The sequence below is a fragment of the Elephantulus edwardii genome, unplaced genomic scaffold (assembly GCF_000299155.1).
Source record: "Elephantulus edwardii isolate Elephantulus edwardi_28Jun2011 unplaced genomic scaffold, EleEdw1.0 scaffold00272, whole genome shotgun sequence".
Taxonomy (NCBI): Eukaryota; Metazoa; Chordata; class Mammalia; order Macroscelidea; family Macroscelididae; genus Elephantulus; species Elephantulus edwardii.
In genome coordinates this window covers 2049635-2071757 of record NW_006400022.1, presented here as the reverse complement: position 1 = coordinate 2071757, position 22123 = coordinate 2049635, and the positions used below count along the sequence as shown (strand labels likewise).

Sequence of the window (22123 nt, the reverse complement as noted above, 5' to 3'; positions counted from 1 at the left end):
CCAGAGTGCTTTGATTAGGGGTCTCTTTTTTTCTCCCAATCAGCTTGACAATTTCACTTCTGAGCTCCTTGAAAAATGAATTTGGTATCTATACTTGCTTTGATAGAAGAGATGATTCAGGGATAGAATTCTCACCTTTCATGCAGAGACTATTGTTTTTTTCCATGCCGAGGCATCTTGTGCATACTTACCATTCATTTGTCGATGGAGACTTGCATGTTGCTATGATATGGAACATATTTCAGCAGAAATTCCAGACTAAGAGTAAGGACCTGTTTCTAAAATTCACCCATTGAAAACTCTGTGGGCCACAACAGTCATATCTGCACTTGGTCAGAGGATAGACCTGAATGGCCGTGTTCGTTTCATGGTGCACGGCCTACCATAAGTTGGAGATCAGCTGAATGGCGGCTTACTAGCTCTCAGGGCAGCAACCAACCTAGTATTGAGGTTGGTGAGCATGTGGTTGTTGCTGATAGGTTACCATCGAGTTGAGCATGACCCATAACACCCGGTGAACAAAAGATCTGAACCTTGCCCTATTCTGTGCCACCCTCATGCTTCCTGACGTATTAGAGCCCATTGCAGCACTCACTGTGTCAAGTTGCCTGGTTGAGGGTCTTCCTCTTCTTCATCAACCCTTCACCCTTCCAAGCATCATGTTCTCCAAGGAATAGCTGCTTCTAAAAACATGCCCAAAGTATGTGGGGCAGAGCCTTATCATCTTTGCCTCTGAAGAGCACTCTGGCTATACCCTCACTGTTCTCCAACATCACAGCTCAAAGGCATCAGTTTATCGTCTTTCATCCTTATTCATTGTGCAGCTCTCAGATGCAAGCAAGTGATTGGAAAGACCATGACCTGAATCAGACACACCTTTGTCCTCACTTGACATCATTTCTCTTCAAAACTTTGGAGAGGTCCCTAACTGCAGACTTTTCCAGTGTAATATGTCTCCTGATTTCCTGACTGCTGGTACTAAGGGTTTTAATTGTGGATCCAAATAAGATGAAATTGTTGACAATTTCAGACTTTTCCTCTGTCTATCATGATGTTTCCTATCAGACCAGTGGTCAGAATCTTTTTTCTTGACATTGAGATGCAATCTATGTTGAAGGCTGTATTCTTTGATCTTCTGCAACAAGTACTTCGTCCTCACTTTCAGCAAGCAAGGAAGGCTATGCTGTCTATGTAACATAGATTATTGATTAATCTCTCCCCAGTCCTGATCCAGCATTCCTCTTCATAGGGTCCAGCTTCCTGAATTATTTGCTCAGCATACAGATTAAATAAGTATGCAGAGAGAATACAACCTTGACACATGCCCTTCTTAATTTTAAACCATGTAGTGTTCCATTGCACTCTTTGTACAACAACCTTCTGGTCTACCATGTTTCATATGAGCACAATCAAGTGCTTTGGGATTCCCATTTTTCTCAGGGTTACCTATAACTTGTTAATGATCCACACAATTAAATGCCTTTGCAGTAGTCAATAAAGCATAAATAGACGTTCTTCTGGAATTCTTTACATTTTGTTAGGATGTACTGTTCTGTCTATTTTTGAATGATCTTCAGCAGTATTTTGCTTGCTTGTGATGTTAATGATACTGTTTCATAGTTTGCACATTCTGTTGGATCACCTTTCTTGGGATGGAAACAAATATGGACCTCTTCCAATCTGTTGGCCAGACAATGTCCTCCAAATTTCTTGGCATAGACTGGTGGTGTACACAACCAGGACTGCTGCATCTGTTAACTGAAACAAGTAAATTGGTATCCCATCAAATCCTGGGGCCTTATTTTTTGCCAGTGCCTTCAGTGCCTTCAGTGCCTTCAGTGCAGCTCTACTTCCTCCTTCATTATTACTGGTTCCTGCTTATAATGGTACTGCCTGAAGTTTTTCAGTGTTGATCAGCTCTTTTTGGTCTGATGATTCTGTATATTTCCTCCAACTTCTTTTGATGCTTTCTGGGTCATTCAGTATACTGGCTGGAGCATATTTAAATATTGCAAATTGGAGGTTTAAATTTTTTTTCAGTTCTCTCAGTTTTAGAAATGCAGAGTATATTCTTCCCTTTTTTATTCTGCAATTCCAACTCTCTGCACATTCCAATATATTACTTTGTTTTCTTGAGCTGACCTTTGAAATCTTCTGTTCAGCTCTTTTATTTCCACATGTTTTCCTTTTGTTTTGGCTTCTCAAAGCTCTCTAGTGCAATTTTTAGAGTCTCTTCTGACATCCATATTGATGAGCATAGATGTTTTGGTAAGCAGCTGTCTTCCTTTTGTTTTGTTTTTCTTTAAACCTGCATCAATCAGTGTGACTTTTCTCCTTTTTTGTGACCTCTCACAATGCCAATGAGGTTTGGAGTGTGGCTGGCGTCGTATGACAGACATGGAGTGTTTAGATTATAACTTTAAACACTATACAATGTGAATTTTGTCTGTCATGTTTTAATTCTCTTTAATGTTCGTATTTTGACATTTCATCTTCTGATGTTTTCCATTTGGACCAAATCCTAATGGTGATTATTTCAGGAGAATGTGCATGACAATAACTGAATGTTCTTGAAATGTACAAACAAGGAAAAACATCATTAAGACATGACTTAAAAATTTACCCATGACTAGTCCACTCTAAAATAAATAATCATTTTCTGTTCTTGAAGAGAATAAAATTGGAGAAAGGAAAACTGAACTGCAAACAGAACTCAGTTTGTCCTGTTTTCCTTTGTGGGGTAAAATGTTAATGATACCACGAATTTACTTTTAATGATGGTTTTAAAGTATAAAGTTCTAGCAAAGAAATAACTAATGTTTACCCACACAAGACATTTAAATGCTGTGTGTCCTTGTCATCACAAATGTGTGTTGGACACTGATGTGTTAACCAGTGTCACTTTGTCCAAATTGACCCTGTGTTGACTACTATGTGGTTTTTGCTTTGTGCTACTGACTGTTGCTGTTGTATTGATAAAGCAAAAGAAGCACCAACTGGACTAATTTTCATTTCCCCCTAGTTGTATATTCAAGAAAAAAAATAAATCAATATACAAAGAATATTGAGAAAATATTTATCTCTTCAATACCTTACTCCCAGTTGCCATGGAATTCATTCTGATTCTTGGTGACCTTGCACATGCCAAAGCAGAACTGTGCTCCTAAGGGTATTCAACTCACTCACTCACTCTTTCTCTCATTCTTACTTTCTCATTTACTCTCTCGTTCTCTCACTTGTCACTCTCACTCACTCACTGTCTCTGTCTTACTCTCTTTCTCACTTTGCACTCTCATTCTCATTAACTCACCCCCCTTTTCTCTCCCTCTCTGACTCACTGACACATTCATTCTATCTCTCTACCTCTCTATCTCTCTCTTCATACTCACTTTCTTGCTCCCTCACCAACTCTCTCTCCCTCACTGATTCACTCACTCACTGCTGTTGAGTTGGAACTATTGCATACCCGACCCTCAGTTGAATTTCCAAAGCAGTAAATCCCATGGCACTAGATTACTTCTCTTTCACTCATCCAGTCACTCATGAACCCATAGAGCACTACCTTTGAATTACCAGCACAATTCCCCTTGGACTATGCAACCAGAAGTATACACCTATAGATAGGGTGTTTAGAGGATGATTTTCAGAAGTACAATTTTCAGATGTTTGCCCTGAGGCACCTTTGTGTGAGTGAACTTAAGTCTCTAGCATTTTGGTTAGTAGCCTAAAGCACTAACCACCCAAGTGATTCTCTGTAATTTACACTGCTAATTTTTCACATTCCTGAAAAGGTGCTCAGAGAAGCATGATGACCCTGGCTTCTTTCAACTTTAAGGGTCTTTTTTCTTTGTTTTTCCCTTTTCAAGCATTTTTGGTTCCTGTTTCTATTTTGAGGTTTTTCCTATCTAGTGTTGTCTTCTTCTTCTCCTCCTCAGTCTTAGCCATACTTTGTATGGTCAGTGGATCACAAATAAACATCTTTCTGTTATTTTCTGCTTTCAGCTAAGATTCATCTGACATTAGCAATAATATCCTTCATGCTTCTTCTAAATCCAGCTTGAATGTCTGGCTGTTCTATACTGTTCTAGACATTTTTTAATGGTTTTCATGTGCATAGGATATTAGTGATATTGTTCAGTAACTTCTTGAGAACGGGAACAAATCTGAATCTCTTCCAATCAGTTGGCTATGTTGCTGTCTAACAAATAGTTTAGGCTAGTGAGCAAACCCAGGGTTACATCTGATTGTGGAAGCATGTCCAATAATTTTTCACCAAACTTTTAGACTTTTTTCCCCCCACTATTGCTTTCAGTGCAGCTATGTATATCAGAATAAATGGCTAGCTTTGAGATGAATGAGAATCTTAGAACACTAATTATGCCTGTGTGAAGCCTATACATAGAACAAGAAGAACAAGAAGCTTTTATCTGGACAGAACAAGGGAACAGTGCGTGTTTTAAAATCAGGAAAGGTGTACATCAGAATGGTATTCTTTTTCCCATATGTATTCAATCTGTGTCAAACCTTGCTTGCTAAATGAAGAGAACTTGAAATATTTACTGCAGAAGACCAATAAAACAAATAAAACAAAAATCCTTATCACTGGCCTGATAGGCAACATCATGATAAGTGGAAAAAAGATTTCCTTTTACTTGGATTCCTGATCAACAGACATGGTAATAGTGGCCAAGAAATCAAAAGACATGTTGGATTGGGAAATTTGCTTTTAGAGACCTCTCAAAAAAACTAAATAACAAAGATGTAATTGTAAAGACTATCATATTCCTGATTCATCTGTGCTGTTTTCAGTTACATTCTTTGCATCTGAAATTTGGACATTAAATTACAATGGCAGAATTAGAATTGAAAGTCTTTGAATTTTTGAGTTTTGGAGAAGAGTACTGAATATACCAGGGGCTTCCAAAAGAACAAGTACATCTGTTTTGAAGGAAGTGTAGCCAGAGTGCTCTATGGAGGAAGGATGGTGGAACTTCATCTCCCACACTTTGGGCATATTGTCAGGAGGGATCAGTCCTTGTAAAAAGACATCCTGGTGGTAAAAGTAGAGGGTTAGAAAAAGAAAGGAAGAGCTTCAACAAGGTGGATTGACGTAGTGACTGTAATAGTGGACGTTATCATATCAAGGACTATGAGGATGGACAAGGTTAAGATTTATTGTTTACAAACAACAAACAGCGTAGCTGTGAGTTGTAGTCAACTTGATAGTACCTAACAACAATGTCTTTTCACATTGAAGCATTCGCTTTGGCTTCTTCGCACTGGGGTCTTCATTACTACTGTTCTACCAGCAAGAGGTACAAAACTTAAGAACTATAAACTCTTTACTGTGACTGAAAACTTTATCTTAGTGACAGCTTTTGGTTAGAATGAAAAATTTCGGGAATTCATAAAGGAATATGGACTTTTCAGCTGAACAAGCATGAATTTAAATGAGCACCATCAACTGTTTTATTTTGCCTTACTGACTTGTTTCTGAGGTCAGGGTAGTGGAGAGGTCCTCTTGAGATGTTGAGATGAGGGATACAGATGATACCCACGGTGTGCCTAGTCAATTCTGGAATGCAGCCAGGGCATATAAGACACCTCCCCCCCGCTTCTTCTTATCTTAAGATCCCCTTCATTCTCTTATAGGAAAGCCCAGAATTGGAGTTTTGAGCTTCCTGCCAAGATAATAGAAACTCAGTTTATTTTTGTAAATACATCTTCTACTGATGTGTAACTTAGTTTTGTGCAAGTGTGTGTTGGTACACCTGGGCTATACATGTGCATACAATCTCATACATAAGTTTTAGAGTTGAAGATTCAGTTTTATGGTAGCTTCTTTGCTTTTAGAAGGCCTTTTAATGAAAACTGGATTGCTTTTTCCATGTTGTTGTTTGCCGAGTCTGGATGGACTCATAGCAGACCCTCTAGCAGGTTTTCAGAGGCAAATTTTTGGAAGGAAATTGCCCATCCTTTTCCCACAGAGTGACTGAACTGTGTACCTTTGGGATTGCAATGCAGTTTTTTACCACAAGGTCACCATATTGCTTTTGTTTTGTGCAGTCACGTCAACTCTAACCCATAGCAACCTTATGTACAACAAATCTGAACCCTGCTCTATTTTTTTTAAGGATGTTTCTATCTTATTTTAAAATTTCAAGGAAAAATTGATCATTAATGCTTCAAAGTTTACCTTTTTGAGAAGCCTTTTTGGGCCTCCCCCTTTGTCAGCTGTATACATAATCAGACAAACTGTCCTCCATCGAATGCTTCCTCTCATTTACAACTGTATTAGGTTATGAGTCTTCAGACTCAGAAGCAGAGTCTGAGCTGAGAATACCCCCCCACACACACCGGAAAGGGAAAATGAAGCTTTTATTATTTGGTACTATATGTGTCAACTGCTATTTGATCATCAGACCAACCTTGATGAATTAAAGTTCTAGTTAGTGACTAGTCAAAATAAAAGAAAGAAAAACTACAAATTTTTATAATCGATATCATTACTTTTTATAATATGGAAGTGAAAATTAAAGTTGTCTTTTTTAAAAATTATTTGATTGAAAGTTTATAGGGCAACTTGATTTTCCATTCAATAATTCATGTACAAATTATTTTATGACATTGACTGCAGCCCTTATAAAAGTAATCTCTCCATTCCCTCAATATTGCCTTTTCCATTCATTCTTCTTTCTTAACTTTTTTTACTCTTTGAGTTTTTCTCTGGGAAAATGCTGTTCTTTTTGTCTCACAGGGTTTATTGTTGTAGGGAGTACACAACTCCCTGGTGTTATTGTTCATCTGTATATGCTTGTCTATAGGCTGACTGAAAGATGCACCTTAAATAGTCACTTATAACCTTGCTACTCACCAAAGTAGGATATAAAGCACAGACTACTTAGACTGCTATGTCAGCTGACTGATTTTCCACTCCCTGCCCTCATCCCAAAGATTATTCCCCAGAGATCCCAAATTAAATCACATGTCCCTTTAAGATGTTTGTTTATACTTAAAATATGTACATAATTTTACATCTGTTTACTATATTGAATATATTTATAGCATATGCAGCTATGTGTTTGGGAATGTCATCTTCCAATATCATGTATGCTTGTAAGTGTAGTCCCTTTCACCTTTCCAAATATATTCCCCTTTCTTGTGTGACTATGCATTGACTTATATGCTAATTCTCACTACTAAGGATAATGCAAGATTCTGTGTGAATGACAGTTTAATTTAGTTGTGTAACTATTAGGCACTTCTTGTTTTCTTTAGTGATACTGTTCTTTATGGTATAATCACTCCCCTTTCATCTACATTAGTACATATCTATTATTGTTGTTTTTGTTGATTGCCGTTGAGTCAAACACGACTCATAGTGACTCTGTGAACAGAATACCTAATGCCTTTCCATAATTGTCGTCATAACATTAATATCACATGTAAGCAAGATTCTGCTCAAAATTATCCAAAAACGAGTGGAGCAGCATGTTAGCAGAGAACTGTCAGATGTGCAGGCTGAGTTTAGAAGAGGTCATGGTACTAGGGATATTCTAGCTAATGTTGGAGAGGACCAGGGTAATGTCTATCTGTGTTTCATTGACTGTGCAAAGGAATTCAACTTTTTGGATCACAATTAACTGTGGCTAATTCAGGCAAGGGAAGTTTCTGGGGTCCTTTTCCTTGTGTGTTACTGTTCTTTTTGCCCTTCTAAAGTGGATGGGTATAAAGGGTGGAGCCTGCTCTAGGGGGTAGCTTAAAGTCCTTTAGGAAAATCCTTTACTTGTTTTTGGTGAAACATTTTTCTATGTCATATAACCCTGGTATTTCCGCTTGCTGTACAGAGGTAACTGTTGGTTACTGTGAAGCTGAACATTGTGACACTGATGTGACAAATGCAAGATTGGTTACTGATAGTGGACAGTGTTTTGTGGAGCTCCCCAATTAATACAAGCTTGGAAGCAGGAGAGGCATCCACTTCCGTAATCGTTTGCTTCTGGAAACCCTATGAACCTGGAGAAAGGACGAACGTTATACTGGTGCCCAGGTCTTTCATTCTTAGGGTCACTATAAGTTGCTTCCGACTTCACAGCACTTAATAACAACAACAACCTGCTAAACATCTTAAGCCAATTTCATTGTCTCTGACACACCTCTCGCCGTTACCCAGTCTCATCCAGCATTTTCCTCTTCTGTGCTGTCCCTTAACCCTTCCAAGCATGATGTCCTTTTCTAAGGACTGACCCTCCTGGCAACATGCCCAAAATATGTCAGATGGAGCTTCAAAATCTTCCTCCCAGGAGCAATTTTATTTCAGTCTCTCTAGGAAAAGACCTGTTGGTTCTCTTAGCAGTCCCTGTTATAGTCAGTAATCTTCTCCAGCATGTCCAGTTGCCATATATGCCATTAAAACTTTATTTATCCACCCTAAAATTTCAGTTTTATGTAATTATTCTTTTTGTTCCTTTTTATAAGAAGCACATAAAATTTATTTTCTCTAATTTATTTCGTTTTGGATTTTTTGACAATTTGAGCATATGGTAGAGAGAATTTCTCTTGATTATGTCCTCTACTATGCACAGTTTCTTTTTGACATCTTAACATTTGTTTCATTAATGAGTGCACATTTATACATCGTTATTAACTGAGATTCATACTCCTATCAAATTTCCTTGGTTTTTAACTCATCTTGTTTCTTACTGTTCCAGGATCCAAACCATAATGTATTCTCTTCTAAATGTTGTATATATATCTTCATCCATTTTTTGGTTCTTTCTTAATAGGTATACAATATGTTTCAGCACCAGAGCCTTGGAGTTAAAGTTAACATTCAAGTTACCAAGCTTGTCCTTCTCCAACAACGTCCAGTAAGTTCCCTGAGGTGCCTTTCAGTACATATAGAAAAAAGTAACACTTGTTAATGCTCCCTGTTTGCTGTTGGGTGCTGAGAAGTCCAAGTGGTTGTCTATCTTGCTCTACCTCTTTGTCTTTGTAGGAACCACAGTCTGCAAATGTTTTGAGTGAGAAAAGACAGGACCCATTATTGAAGCTTGTTTGTACTTGGCTGCTTATAGTCTGGGGCAATCCTTAGTAATGGGCTATGTGTATTTCTCTCCTTCATCCCCGTTTTTCACACTGGGCATGCTCATCCTGTTGACTGTACTCAAGCTTTGACTCATATAGATTACAGTAGCACTGCTTTCTAGTCTAGAATTGTGTGCTTTCCCACAAGTCAGTGTTACCTGCAGAATTAAATGATAGACATGAGGTTGGAAAATGGCTAGTAGATTTTGCATGCAGTTGTTTGCAGAACTGAAGAATCTCTGAGGGAGTGTGCTTATTTTACTGCCTCTTGATTTATCTTAGACCAGCTTGTCCATTGGACACCATGGCGAAAAGTCCCTGAAGAGCTTCTGTCATTGGCAGAATGAAGAATATGGTGGAGCTCGATATCTTGGCAACAATCAGGTTCCAGGAGCAAAAGATGATATGCCCTCTGTGGATGCTGCTGTCTTTGTGACCAGGTAACATGAGAAAGAGGGAATGATGTTTACATTTTCAGGCAAAATAGGGAAGAATTTGGCCATACTCAAGCTTTAAACATTAGTCCTTTGACCTCTTACCTTTCTGAGCCTACATTTTATCATCAGTAAGGTAGGAATAAATGATAGTATCTACCTGAAAAAGATGAGAATTAAATGAGCATCAGAAGCACTTTTTCACAGTGCCTGAGAATAAGGGAGTTCTGGTGGCCCAGTAGGTAAAGATTTGTATTGCCAACTCGAAGGCAGGCTCGTCTAATCCACCAGTTTCTCTAAGGGAAGAAAATGGGCAGTGTTCTCTCATGAAATATACAGCTTCTGAAAACATTCAGACAGGAGTCAGCTACTACTTAGTGACAAGGAGTTGTTGAGTTGAAGTAAAGTTAAGTGTCCACTAATATCTGCCACTCCTATTATTAATGATATAAACATACTAAAACTCTGTGTGTCTTAGTTATAAAATGTTGCTACAGCAGAGAGATCACAAGGCTTTAACAAAAAGAAATACCTTCTTTTGTAGTTTAGGAGACCGAGTCCAGTTTTAGGTGCCAGTGCTAGGAAAAGGTCCTCTTTCTGCTGGTGGTGGAGGAAAGTTCTTATTTTTGTCAGGCCAAGTGCTCCTTGGAGATTGTGTTCTGACCCTCTGGGTGTTATCGAGCTCTATTTTGGGGGTCTGGATTAAAAAAGATGACCTCTACTGCTTGCATTTATTTCTTCGTGGCACTGAGGGCCCCATTTCTTACCTTCTTTTCTTCCCCTTTTGTCTCTACTGAGATGAAAGGTATTACAGGCTACACCCTAGGGAAACAGCTGTGATATTCAGTCAGTGCTATAGCAGAAGTGGGGAGTGTTGCCTTCTGTCCTGAATTCTCCCACAGTTGGTTTAGCACACATTAGGAGGGATCACTCTATAGTTTCTATGTTATTGCATTATGTATTTTATGTTTTGGGATATACAGCACAATCCAAGAGACTAGGTAATTCAGAAAATTGAAACTTGCAATAAAATTCATTATTGTATCCCCTCCCCATTCCCCTAGCCAATAAAGCACACATTGGAAGAGAGCAAATTGGGTTGAAGTGGTTTCCAGATTGTGTGGAGTGAAGCTTCTTGTGATAGGAAACCTATGTGGACACATGTGTATAATGTACTCAGCTGCACTTGGTTGTCTGTTCATTGGCTTGCCCTCAGGTACCAATTGCCATTGAACCAATTTTGACTTGTGGCAACCTCTTTAAGTGTCAAAATGGACTGTGCTCCACCCATTTTCATAAGTTGAATTTCAGAACTAGATCATCTAAAAGGCAAAGTCCCTTTGAGGGTGGGCTTTCAGTTAATAACTGAGAGCATTAATTACATGACTCAGGGACTCTGTCCTCTAATTAGGTACAACTAGATAGTTAGGGGAATGGCTGGGGAATATACTTGGAGGTTATATCAGAGCAAAGAGTTAAGCTTTCCCACAGCTACAGAACTGGACTACTGTTCCAGATTAAGAGAAACACCAGTAGCCCTATAAGCATGACTGAAATCCAGGCCACCTCTCAGTATGGACAAGAAGCAATGAGAAGGGACGGTTTCTCTCCTATATCTCATTCTCCTCTGAGATGAACTGACTTTCTGCTTCAGTAATATACTGGAAATTCCCCCTGAGAAAATATGCAGACATGTGTCTTAAGAACTTAATCCTTGAGGTTAAAAACTGTCAAAATTGTATTATAGTTGCTAGAGCTGTAACAATGTTATTTTACTTACTTTTTTTTTAAATTCAGAATCTTTCTTTCCCCAATTAGGAATTTTTTTTTCTTCACTCCAAATTGAGGGATAACATTGTGGAAGAGAGGACATTAGTTGTGCATATACAACAGCCTATCCTCCAAGAATTGTGTTGTTGTTATTGTTAGGTACCATCAAGTCAACTAATGATATTGATCTTGTCCCATCCTGTGCTATCCTCATTTTCTCTGGTATACTAGAGCCCTTTGTTAAAACCACGGTGTCAATCCATCTTATTGAGGGTCTTCTCTTTGTTTGACTTTACAAGCATGATGGAACTTTCTAGAAAAGGTCTAGTTAGTAATTTTTCATTGCCTAAAATAATTGCATTGATAATGTCTGCTGTCAGAGACCTCTCCTAAGTACTTAAGAGCAACAGTGAAAAAAAAAAAAAGAGCAGTAGTGTCATTCTGGAGGCTGAGGTGCGCCTGATCCAGGCCATAGTCTTTGTAGTTACTTGGTATGTATAAAAAAGCTGGACAAAGACTAGGGATGAGAGAAGAATTGATGCCTTTGAGCTGTGGTGCTGGATACTGTGGAGTGCTAAGAATACAAACAAGTTCATCCTAGAGAGAGTGAGACTAGGCTGCTCTTTGGAGGCAAGGATTCTGAAGCTTCATCTGACCTACTTTGGACATGTTGCAAGGAAAGTCCAGTTCTTAGAGAGGGACATCATGCTTGGGAGGGTAGAGGGACAACATAAGAGAGGAAGACCGTCACTGAGATGGATTGAGTCAGTGACTGGGAGAATGGAAGTAGATGTGTCAGAGACAATAAGGTTTGACACAGGATAGAACAGGATTTAGGGCTGTTGTACATCAGGTCTCTGTGAGTCGCAGGTGACTTGATGGCACGTAACAACAACCACCACCTTGAACACCATGGCCAATGAATAGGGAAGGCTGAAGAGGAAGAAGGTCTTTAGTTGTGGTGTTGGTGAAGAGTATTGACTATACCATGAGCTACTAGAAGAGCAAATCAGTCTCTTTTTGAGGAAGTGCAAAGATATTCCTTAGAGGCAAGAATTGTGAAACTTCATCTCACATAGTTTAGAAGTGATATAAATATGCCCAGTTCTTGGAAAAAAACATCATACTGAGAAAAGCAGATGGTCATCAAAAGAGAAGACCTTAAAGGAGATGGATTGACACAGTGACTAAAACAGTGGGCTTGAGCATGGTGTAGAGTATGAGGATGGTGCCGAATATGGCAAGATTTCTGTCTTCTGTTCATAGTTGAGCTAAGTTGAGCTAATTATGAATTGCTCTCTCCACCTATGACCTTGACTACAACTAAAAAAAAAAAAATAACACAACAAACCACAAAAAAACTACACCAAGTTCCAAGGGATAAACTTGACCTGATTCGTGCTTGACTTAGGCATGTCCACCCACAAGGAGCTGGGGGGGGTCTCCAGCTGTAACTCTTTCATACACAAACAGTCACTGCCTAGAGGCTGCCCTTTTTTAGTAGGCTGAGTAGTAATAGTTTTGGAGCTTTGAGCTGTCTTCAGAGCATCTTTGTCCTTACAATGCTGAAGTTAAGGGACCTAGTCTTTGAGAGTGAATTTGATTTGAGGAAGTAAGAAACGAGTCTTCTTGTAAGTACTGTTAAGCAATGGCATATGATGTGTTTGAATTAAGATAAACTGTATTTATGATTGTCTGTTTATTGTCACATGCTTATCATTCTGAAAACCGCAAGACATTAAAAAACACTGACAAAGGTGCACTTACTAATCTACTACAGCTCTGACTTCAAGACCTTGATGATAATTGGGTTTAAAATTGTTTCATCCCAGAAGGCATTCCTTTCAAGATTCTAATGTTATTTAACAGTACCCTAGGATGTCCTCCTTTGTGAAACTGATTGAAAACAAGATATAAAAGTGGTGACACATAACAACAACATTCTAATTGACAGCTTTGATGTCATTCCATAACTCATGTGGTTTTGATCACAAGTATTCAATCCTTAAACCTATTCTGGAGCATAAGTATTCAATCCTCAGACCTATTCTGGAGATGATTTTCAAATTTATATGGTTTAGAGTCAAGATCTTGTGACAGCTATGATTTAGCCTATGGATCAAAGTGTATTTGCCACTTGGAAAGCAGTACTAATGTCCTGTCAGTAGTAAAGTACCACTAATGGTGTATATTTCCTTTTCTAAGCAATAGCAGCAACAGATGGAGGTACAGTAAAGATATGTGATTTCTGGAATAATGATAATATTCTTTAAGGTATCTAAAACATTCCATCTGTATATCCTGAACACTGGGAGGAAATGATGGGAAAATTCATAAAGAGCAAATAGCAAAAATTTGCTGAGTTATGTGAACACATTTCAGGCAGTTGATCAGACCAGTATGATGGAAGATGGTAAAATCACCCATGTAGCAAGAATGAGGAATTTAGGACTTGATATTGCTGATGTGGGACAGCTCACAGACTGTGGAGAAGAGGAATTTAGGAATTTACACAGCTGTATTTAGCAGATTTTGAAAGGAAAGAATGCTGAAGAAGAAAGAAGTATTAGAAAGCAGAAGAGAAATTGTGAAAAACTTTACAGAGAAAGGATTTGTTAACTTTTTCTAAACTAAAGCAGTACCTGACTGCTGATCACATTGCTAAAGTCAATGGACAGATTCAAGTAGCTCTAAGTAGTATGTAAATGGAAAGACCTGCTATGTTTATTCATGCTGTTGTTTGCCGATAAGTTTTAGCTAATCCATAACTGACCGCCCCAGCAGGTTTTCAGAGGCAGTTAATTGCACAGGAGATTGCCCATCCTTCTCCCACAAATAGCTGGTGGATTCAAACCACGTGTCTTTAGGATTGCAGGGAAGCTTCTTACCAATAAGTTGCCAGAGTTTCCTTTATGCATGTTGTTGTTAGGTGCTATTGAGAATAAAACGCATAGCAATCCTGTGATCAACAGTCCTGATCCTGTCCTATCCTGTGCCGTCCTTTACCATCTCTTGATACACTTGAGCCCATTGCTGTAATCATTATGTCAGTTTGTCTAGATGGGAGTCTTCCTCTCTTTCACTGACCCTCTACCCTTCCAACTATGATACCTTTTTCCAAGGTATAGCCTCTCCTAGCAACATCCCCAAGTATGAGAGACTAAGGCATTCTTGCCTCCAAGGAGCACTCCAACCGCACCTTCCCCAAGAAATACCTTTCATTCTTTTGACAGTCCAAGGTATATGTTCACTACTCTGCAACTCAAAGGCATCAATTATAGGGAGCTTTAAATCTTAGTACTACCAAAAATGGCCTACATAAATAACACATTCCTGATTTAGATTCATTTTTCAAAGAAATGGAGAGAGAGACCTGGATAGGACTCCCTGATGTCAAAACCTTATTACATAGCTATGATAATCAAACAACATCTTACTGATACAATAACAGATATATAGACCAATGTAATAGAATTGGAAATGCAGATTCTCAAGGGTTAAAGCTATCCACTTAATGGGCAACTTATATGTCGCAAGAAGCAAAATCCATTAAATGAGATAAAAGACATCCTAGTTAATAAATGTTGCTGGTAAAGCTGGGTATCTTTTTGTATAAAATTGAAGGCAGGCCCATACCTCAAGTGATATTAAAAAAAGAAAACCTATTCAAAATTGGTCAAGGACTTACACTTTTAGGATTTAAAACTAAAGATCATTGAAGAAAAATTAGGGCAAACTTAAGAGTTCCAAATCAATAGCATAAAGAGATTTATCATATATAAGCAAACAACACACAATCCACAATCAGGGGAGGATAAATCAGACAATTGATACTTTCTAAGAATGAAATCGTTATGTGCATCAAAAGTCTCCTTCAAAAAAGTAAAGAGTAGTTTTTGTTACTGTGTACCATTGAGTCAGAATCGCCCCGTAGCTAAACCTCCGGTGGGCTTTCAGTGGCAGTTAATTGCATGGGAGGAGACTGCCCATTCTTCTGGAAGAAAGATTTGTCAGTGACACATTTGGCAAGGGACACATTTCTAAAATTTATAGGAAACTAACACTTGAACAAGAAAAAGGAAAATAATCAATTAAAAGTTAGCAGAGGATGTGAAAAATCATTTCACCAAAGACATTCAAATGGTCATAAAAATACAATGAAGAAATACTCAAGATCATTAACTATTAACTCAGACTCATTGCTGTTGTTGTTAGGTGCTATAAAGTTGAATATGACTCATAGTAACCCTATGTACAGCTGACTTGAACCCCGCCCTAACCTGTGCCATTCTTTGCATCTTTGACAACCTTGAGCCTTACTGAAATCACTGTCAGTCCATCTTGTTGAGGGTCTTCCTCTCCTTTGCTTATTCTCCCCATCTTTACAAGCATGATGTTCTTTTCCAAGAAATAGTCTCATCTAGTCACATGTCCAAACTGTTAGACAAATCTTTGCCATCTTTGCTCCAAGAAACACTCTGGCTGCACTTTGTCTGAGACGTATCTGTTTGGTATTTTAGCAGTGCATGGGATATTCAGTACTCTTCTCCAGTACCACAACTCAAAGGAATCAATTCTTCTGTTATCCTTACTCATTGTCCAGCTCTGTGATGCATAGCAGGTGATTGAGAAGACCAGGGCCTGAATCAGACACACCTTAATTTTCAAACTGGTATCATTGTGCTTCAGTATTTTAGAGCAGCTCCTGTCTTGCCCAATGCTGTATGTCTCCTGATTTCCTGCTTGTTGGTACCAAGGATGTGTATTGTTGGTCCAAGCAAGATGAAATCCTTGACAGCTTCAATTCTTGCTCCATCCAGCAGTGCTGACTGTTGGTCCTTTGGTGAAGACTTTTGTTTTCTTGATGTTAAAATGTAATCCTACCTAAGGCTATAGTCCTTGATCTTCTGTAGAAAGTGTTTCATATCCAGTAACTGTGTGTCATCTGCATAACATAGGTTGTTGATGAATCATTCTCCATTATCAGGATAAGATATATCACATTCCTCTTCTTAGAGCCCATCCTTGCAAATTATTTGCTCATCATATAGATTGAATAGGTATGGGGAAAGGATCCAACCTTAATATATACCCTTATAATTTTAAACTATGCAGTGTTATCCCTGCTGCTGTGGCATTTTCTAAACCCAGTTTGAACTTCAGTCAGTTTCCTGACAACATTGTGATAGATGGAAAAGAGATAGAAGGTGCCAGTGATTTAGTTTTACATGAATCCACAATCTGTACCCCTGGTACCAGCAATCAAGAAATTAAAAGATTATTTGCACTGGGAAAATCTGATATCAGGGACCTCTCCAAGGTGCTCAAGAGCAATAATGCCAGTATAAATACTAAGGAGTACTTAATTAAACCCACGATCTTTTCAGTTACTTGCTGTGCATATGAAAGTTATACTTTGACATGGGATGACAGATGAATCATCGATACCTTTGAGTTGTGTTGTTGGAGAAGAGTAGTGAATATCCATACTGCCAGAAAAAAAACAACACAAGGATGTCTTAGAGGAAGTACAACCAGCGACCACCTTAGAGAAGAAGATGGTAAAACTTGGTCTCACATAGTTAGGGCATGTTGTTAGGAGAGGCCAGTCCTTGAGAAAAAAAAATCATGTTTGGACAGAGGGTCAATAAAGGAGAGAAAGACCCTCAATAAGATGCACTGGCACAGTAACTGTGTGAGTGGGCTAAATATATCAGAGATGCTGAGGATGATGCAGGAGAGGGCAGAGTTCAGACCTTTTATTCATAGGCTCACTATGAATTGTAGTCACCTCAAAGGCGCTTAACAGCATCAATAACCTCCTCACTTTCCCTATGGCTGATTGTGTGAGCCACATGTTTGGAGCTGCCGCCTCCCTCACACTCTCTGCCCTGCCTCCTTGGTGGCATACTGAGGAGGACTTTGGTCTGAGGCCTTGGGCCTGGTTCTTGGATTCTCTACATCAGATCCCCAAGAGTAACTTCTTAGACCTACATATCTGGAATTCCAGGTTCTGAGTGGACAGGTGGAATCCATGACAGCATTCCCGTGAGCCTGAGCAAAACTGGCTTGGGAACATATGAACATTGCTCTATGTATGTGAGAGTTTGCTCTGTGTTGGATGTGGTCTACAGCTTAAAGACACTATGCAACAGAATGTGCTGTGGACTTGAGTGAAGGGAAAAGGAAAGATGGATGTGATATGTTGAAATGTTGAGGGAGTATTAAAACTTCCTCCTCAGTGGGGTCATAGGTCAGATCTTTCCCTGAGAATAGGCATTTGTAGAGGGTATTGAGGACACAACAGGCCTCATTTGGGGGGTCTTCTCAGATCTGAATGAAGGGGGTATCTACTCCACCAGGATGAACTCAGTGTAGTCCAAACTGGGATCTGCAATTTTTCCCCTTCTTGGTTTAGTGCAGTTTTGAAGGGCTTCCCTTCTAAGGTTTTTAAAAAATAACTTCAAACTGAGTGTGTATTCTAATGGCTCAAACCCACAGCACACTAAATGCTGGACACAGGGTTCTCACAGGGCACACTTAAGGGTGGGTTGTTTGATCTCCCTATCCAGCAAGTCCCAGACAGGGAAAATCCAGTGGAAATTAGCTGGAAGGCGGAGAAAAGGGTCTAGAACCCTCCTTTTATACCAGCGAAGTTAGAGGCCAGTGCAGGCTCCTCCACAGCCACAGCCTCCAGAGGAGACCTCAAGAACTTAGTCTCCTGCTGTCTTCTCATATAAGGATTATACCTTTACTGCAGATTCTTTAGAATACTGCCCAAATAGCTTGAGAAAGGCACTGTTATCTCATTTTTATTTACTGATGATATTTGATGTTATTTATGCCTGGTGGTTTTCCTGGGCAGGGAGGCTTGGTAGACATCCTCCTCTAGAACTTTTTAAACTATGGGAAGGACTCCTTCTAACATCTAAGAATGACAAATGCAGTTGTGAGCTGCACATCGAATCTTCCATGGGATACCTGGGCTTACCATGGAGAGTGTGGTGAGTGGGCTGTTCTTGGTGAATGCTGTTAATCATTGTTCCTGTGGCCTGTGACAACGAAAGCAGAGGATTACCACGGGCAGGGTAACTAATCACAATCCACAGCATTTTCTTCTCACAGTCTTAGGGGTAATACAAAACTCTGACTTTGTGGTTTTTGTTTTTGTTTTTTTTTGTTGTTTGTTTGTTTTTAACCTTTTAGGACTGATTTCTGTGTTCATAAAGATGAGCCATGCGACACTGTTGGTAAGTTGGGAGTTGAGTTCATTATTTAAGGGGATAGTGTGCACTATGCTAACCTGGCTACGTATCCATATTGCTTCCAAGTTGGAAGAGCTGTTTCTCAGATAAACTGCATTTCTGTTCCATTGACAAACCTGTCTAGGCATTAACTATCCCCAAAAGTGGCTACTGGTTGGTCCTCCACATTCACAATGCAACTTTGACCATGACCAGATTTCTGTCTAAGGGATGGCCTACTACTCCTTTCTTGTAAATTGGGTCCATGGCGTAAGTTCCCTTTTTAAATGAAGATTGTGAAGTTGCTTACAACAGAAGACATCTAGACAAGGGGTTAATATATAAGACAGGTAAAGTCTAATCAGGGTTAGGAGAAGCCAGCAGACTTTAAAGAGTCTGCAGCTAGAACACATTTGGTTATGAACTGGTGGGTCGTTAAGGAAGAGAAGCAGGATGGGTGCCACCTTAGTTGTTAGAGGCAGAAGTTACCAGTTTACTGTTGTGCTGATGAACTTTATCAGGTGTTCTCAGGTAAGCCCAGTAATATAGTCATTTATAAGATTGGACTCCTGCACTAACACTGACCACCAATTTAAGTGCTTTGTTGTCTAGCAGTGTTGAAATTGACATGCAGTCCTGAGGAAGACACTCTCTTCCTCTTTATCATATGCTTCCTTTCCTTCTCCCTCTTCCAATAACTTCTGTTGTCTGTTCTATCTTGTCTTCACTTCGATTTGGCTTTAGACTTCATATGTTGAAACCAGTTGTGGGTTTTTTTTCCTTGTTTTGGTTTTTTTGAGACTAGAAATAAAAGATGTTGGTTTAATAGAGAAACCACCAGAAGTGTTTCCAACTTTAATATAGCATCAACATTTTAAAAAACAATTATTAATATTTTTTAAGATTTTATGTTGGTTTACATACAAAAGTCATATACATTGTGTTTTGTTTCTATACATTGTATTTCATAAATTCCTTTATTCACATTGTGTTTTATGAAATTAATGATCATGCCCATCATTACCTGACCTTTTCATGTCTCCACTAGGTCTTTCCTTACTCACTATACTCCTTACTCTGACCACCAAGCTCTGCAACCTTGAAATTCACCCCACCCCACTCTCAGCCCCTCTCTTCCCAACCGCTCTTCCTTTATGCTTTGCTACACATCTTACTAGTTATCCTTCTATTATTACAATAATGTTCTTAGGCAGTATTTGTTCTTTTTTTTATTTTTTTAGTATTTGTTCTTATAAAACTGAGTTAATTTTCTGAGCATAATGCTCTTCAGCCTCTCCCATGTTATTTAGTATTTTTCAAAATAATTGCTGCTGAGTGCTTTATAGTATTCCATCATTATAACACTAACTTTTATTTAGTAGAGTTTAAATATTACATTGCTAGTATCAAAATTCTTAGTTATTGTGCTTAGAATTGTGAGAAAGATGAAAGGGGGAAAAAGTATGGTAAACACACACACAGAGCTCTGGTGGCATAGTGGTTAAGGAATTACACAGCCAACTGTCAACCCAAAGACAGGTAGTTCCTCAGCTAAACAGGTAAATCCATCAGCTGCCTGGTACTCCACAAGAGAAAAATATTCACTCTCCTCTTGTTTTGTTTATGTTGTTGTTGTTATGTGCTGTCGAGTCATTTGTGACTCATAACGACCCTATGTACAACAGCCCTAAAGCATGCTCTATCCTGTGCCAATCTCATTGCCTCTGACACACCCATCCAGATTACCCCAGTCACTGAATCAATCTACCTCATAGAGGGTCTTCCTCTCCTGCGCTGTCCCTCTACTCTACCCAGCATGATGTCCCTCTCTAATGACCTGTCTCTCCTTACAACATGTCCAAAGTATGTCAGACGAAGCCCCAAAATCCTTGCCTCCAAGGAGCAGCCTGCTTTAACCCTCTCTTGGATGAATCTGTTTGTTTTCTTGGCAGTCCATGGTACATTCAGTACTCTTCTCCAGCACCACAGCTCAAAGGCGTCAGTTCTCCTTCTCTCCTCCCTAGTCACTGTCCAACTCTCTGTTGCATAACAAGTGATTGCAAAAACCATGTTTGGTTTATAGCCTCTGAAAATCTGGGGGAAGCTCAGCTATGAGTTTGTTCTGTCTTGCTGGCAGTGACTTGAGTTGAGTTGTAGAAGATGTACTTACTTGTCCTCTGCCATTGACAAACTGTCCCAAGTATTTACTATTCCCAGAAGAGGCTGCTCCATCTCAACATTCACAAGGCAACCTTTACAGTGACCATATTTCTGTTAGAAGATTAGATCCTCATCCCTGTGATTACTCCGTTGTGTAAAGATCATGCTCCATCACCTTGCCTCTTTTTTGAATGAAATCTGCTCTACACTCAATCCAGCTTCGTGTTTCCTTCAGCGCATGGCTCTGAGTGTGAGGGGCTCAATCACAGCCATATTTGACTGAATGATAAGTGAATACATAGGAAGGATGAGTTTGAACAACATGAATCTAATCTCTTGGGTTTCTCCATATTTGGTTATTGTTGTTTTCTGCCATCAAGTGGGCCCTGCTCATAGTGAACAGTGCACAACAGCCTGCCTACTTTTGGAAGTAGGTCTCCAGGCCTTTTCTTTCTTGTCTGTCTTCATCCAGATGCTCTTTTGAAACCTATCTTCCATAGGTGACCTTTCTACTATTTGAAATACTGATGGCATTAGAGCAGTATGCAAACCACCACAGTAAAACAAACTGACTGGTGAGTACTGGGTCATATTTCATATTTACAAGTAGCTTTAATTTTATTTTTAACTTTCATATTTGCCATTCAGTTTAATTTTGTACTGTATACTGTTTCTCCCCTTGAGGACAAGGTGGCTAGTCCTAGTCAAGCATCATTTCCTCTTCTAAAACAAATCACTCTGTTCATTTGACATTTAGCCATTTACTACCAAGAACATCCATGTCCTTATGTGACCTCCTGATGTGTATTTCTCATTTCTTAGCCAGACTGGAATTCTTTTAATGGCAGGAACTGGATGTAATTATCTGCTTGTAACATCTGGTTAGTTCAGTGTTAACTAGCCCCAACATTTTTGCATTGGATTCTTATTCTGTTGTTTCAGTTGTCTCATTTACTAAATGCTGACATAGAAAAAGTACCACAAGTTGGTTACTTTAAAGAGCAGGAATTTATTTTTTCACAGATCATGAAGCTTAGAAGTCTGAATTCAAGGCATGGCAAAGGGAATGGCCTACCCCTTCAGTAGTTCCAGGCATCTTACTCCTTTGTCTCTGTCGTTTTTATAACTTGGCAATGATTCCATTTAGGATCGTCCCTAATACATGACTTTATTAACATATAAAAAAATCTGTATTTCTGAACAGGGACATATTTATAAATACAAAATTTAGTGTTTCAGCACATATTTTTGACTTTTTGGAAAGGGAAACAAAATTCTTTCCATAGCTACAGTAATAGTCAACTTTGATAGAGGCTTGACATACTATTTTTTTAACTTCTAGTTAACATTTTTACACTCCAAAGTACTGAAGAGTAATGATGTCAATCTGGAGACTAATATGTGCCTGATCCAGGCCATGTTGTTGTT

General features: G+C 39.0%; 1 protein-coding gene across 1 annotated transcript in view; it reads left to right on the top strand.

Annotated features, from left to right (window-relative positions):
* ADAMTS17 (ADAM metallopeptidase with thrombospondin type 1 motif, 17) overlaps positions 1-22123 on the top strand; it is a 530244-nt gene that overhangs the window by 115968 nt on the left and 392153 nt on the right. Inside the window, exons 5-7 of the mRNA XM_006900064.1 lie at positions 8787-8870; positions 9370-9527; positions 18498-18541. Of these exons, the coding sequence (XP_006900126.1) occupies positions 8787-8870; positions 9370-9527; positions 18498-18541 (286 nt within the window). The remainder of the gene's footprint in view (positions 1-8786; positions 8871-9369; positions 9528-18497; positions 18542-22123) is intronic.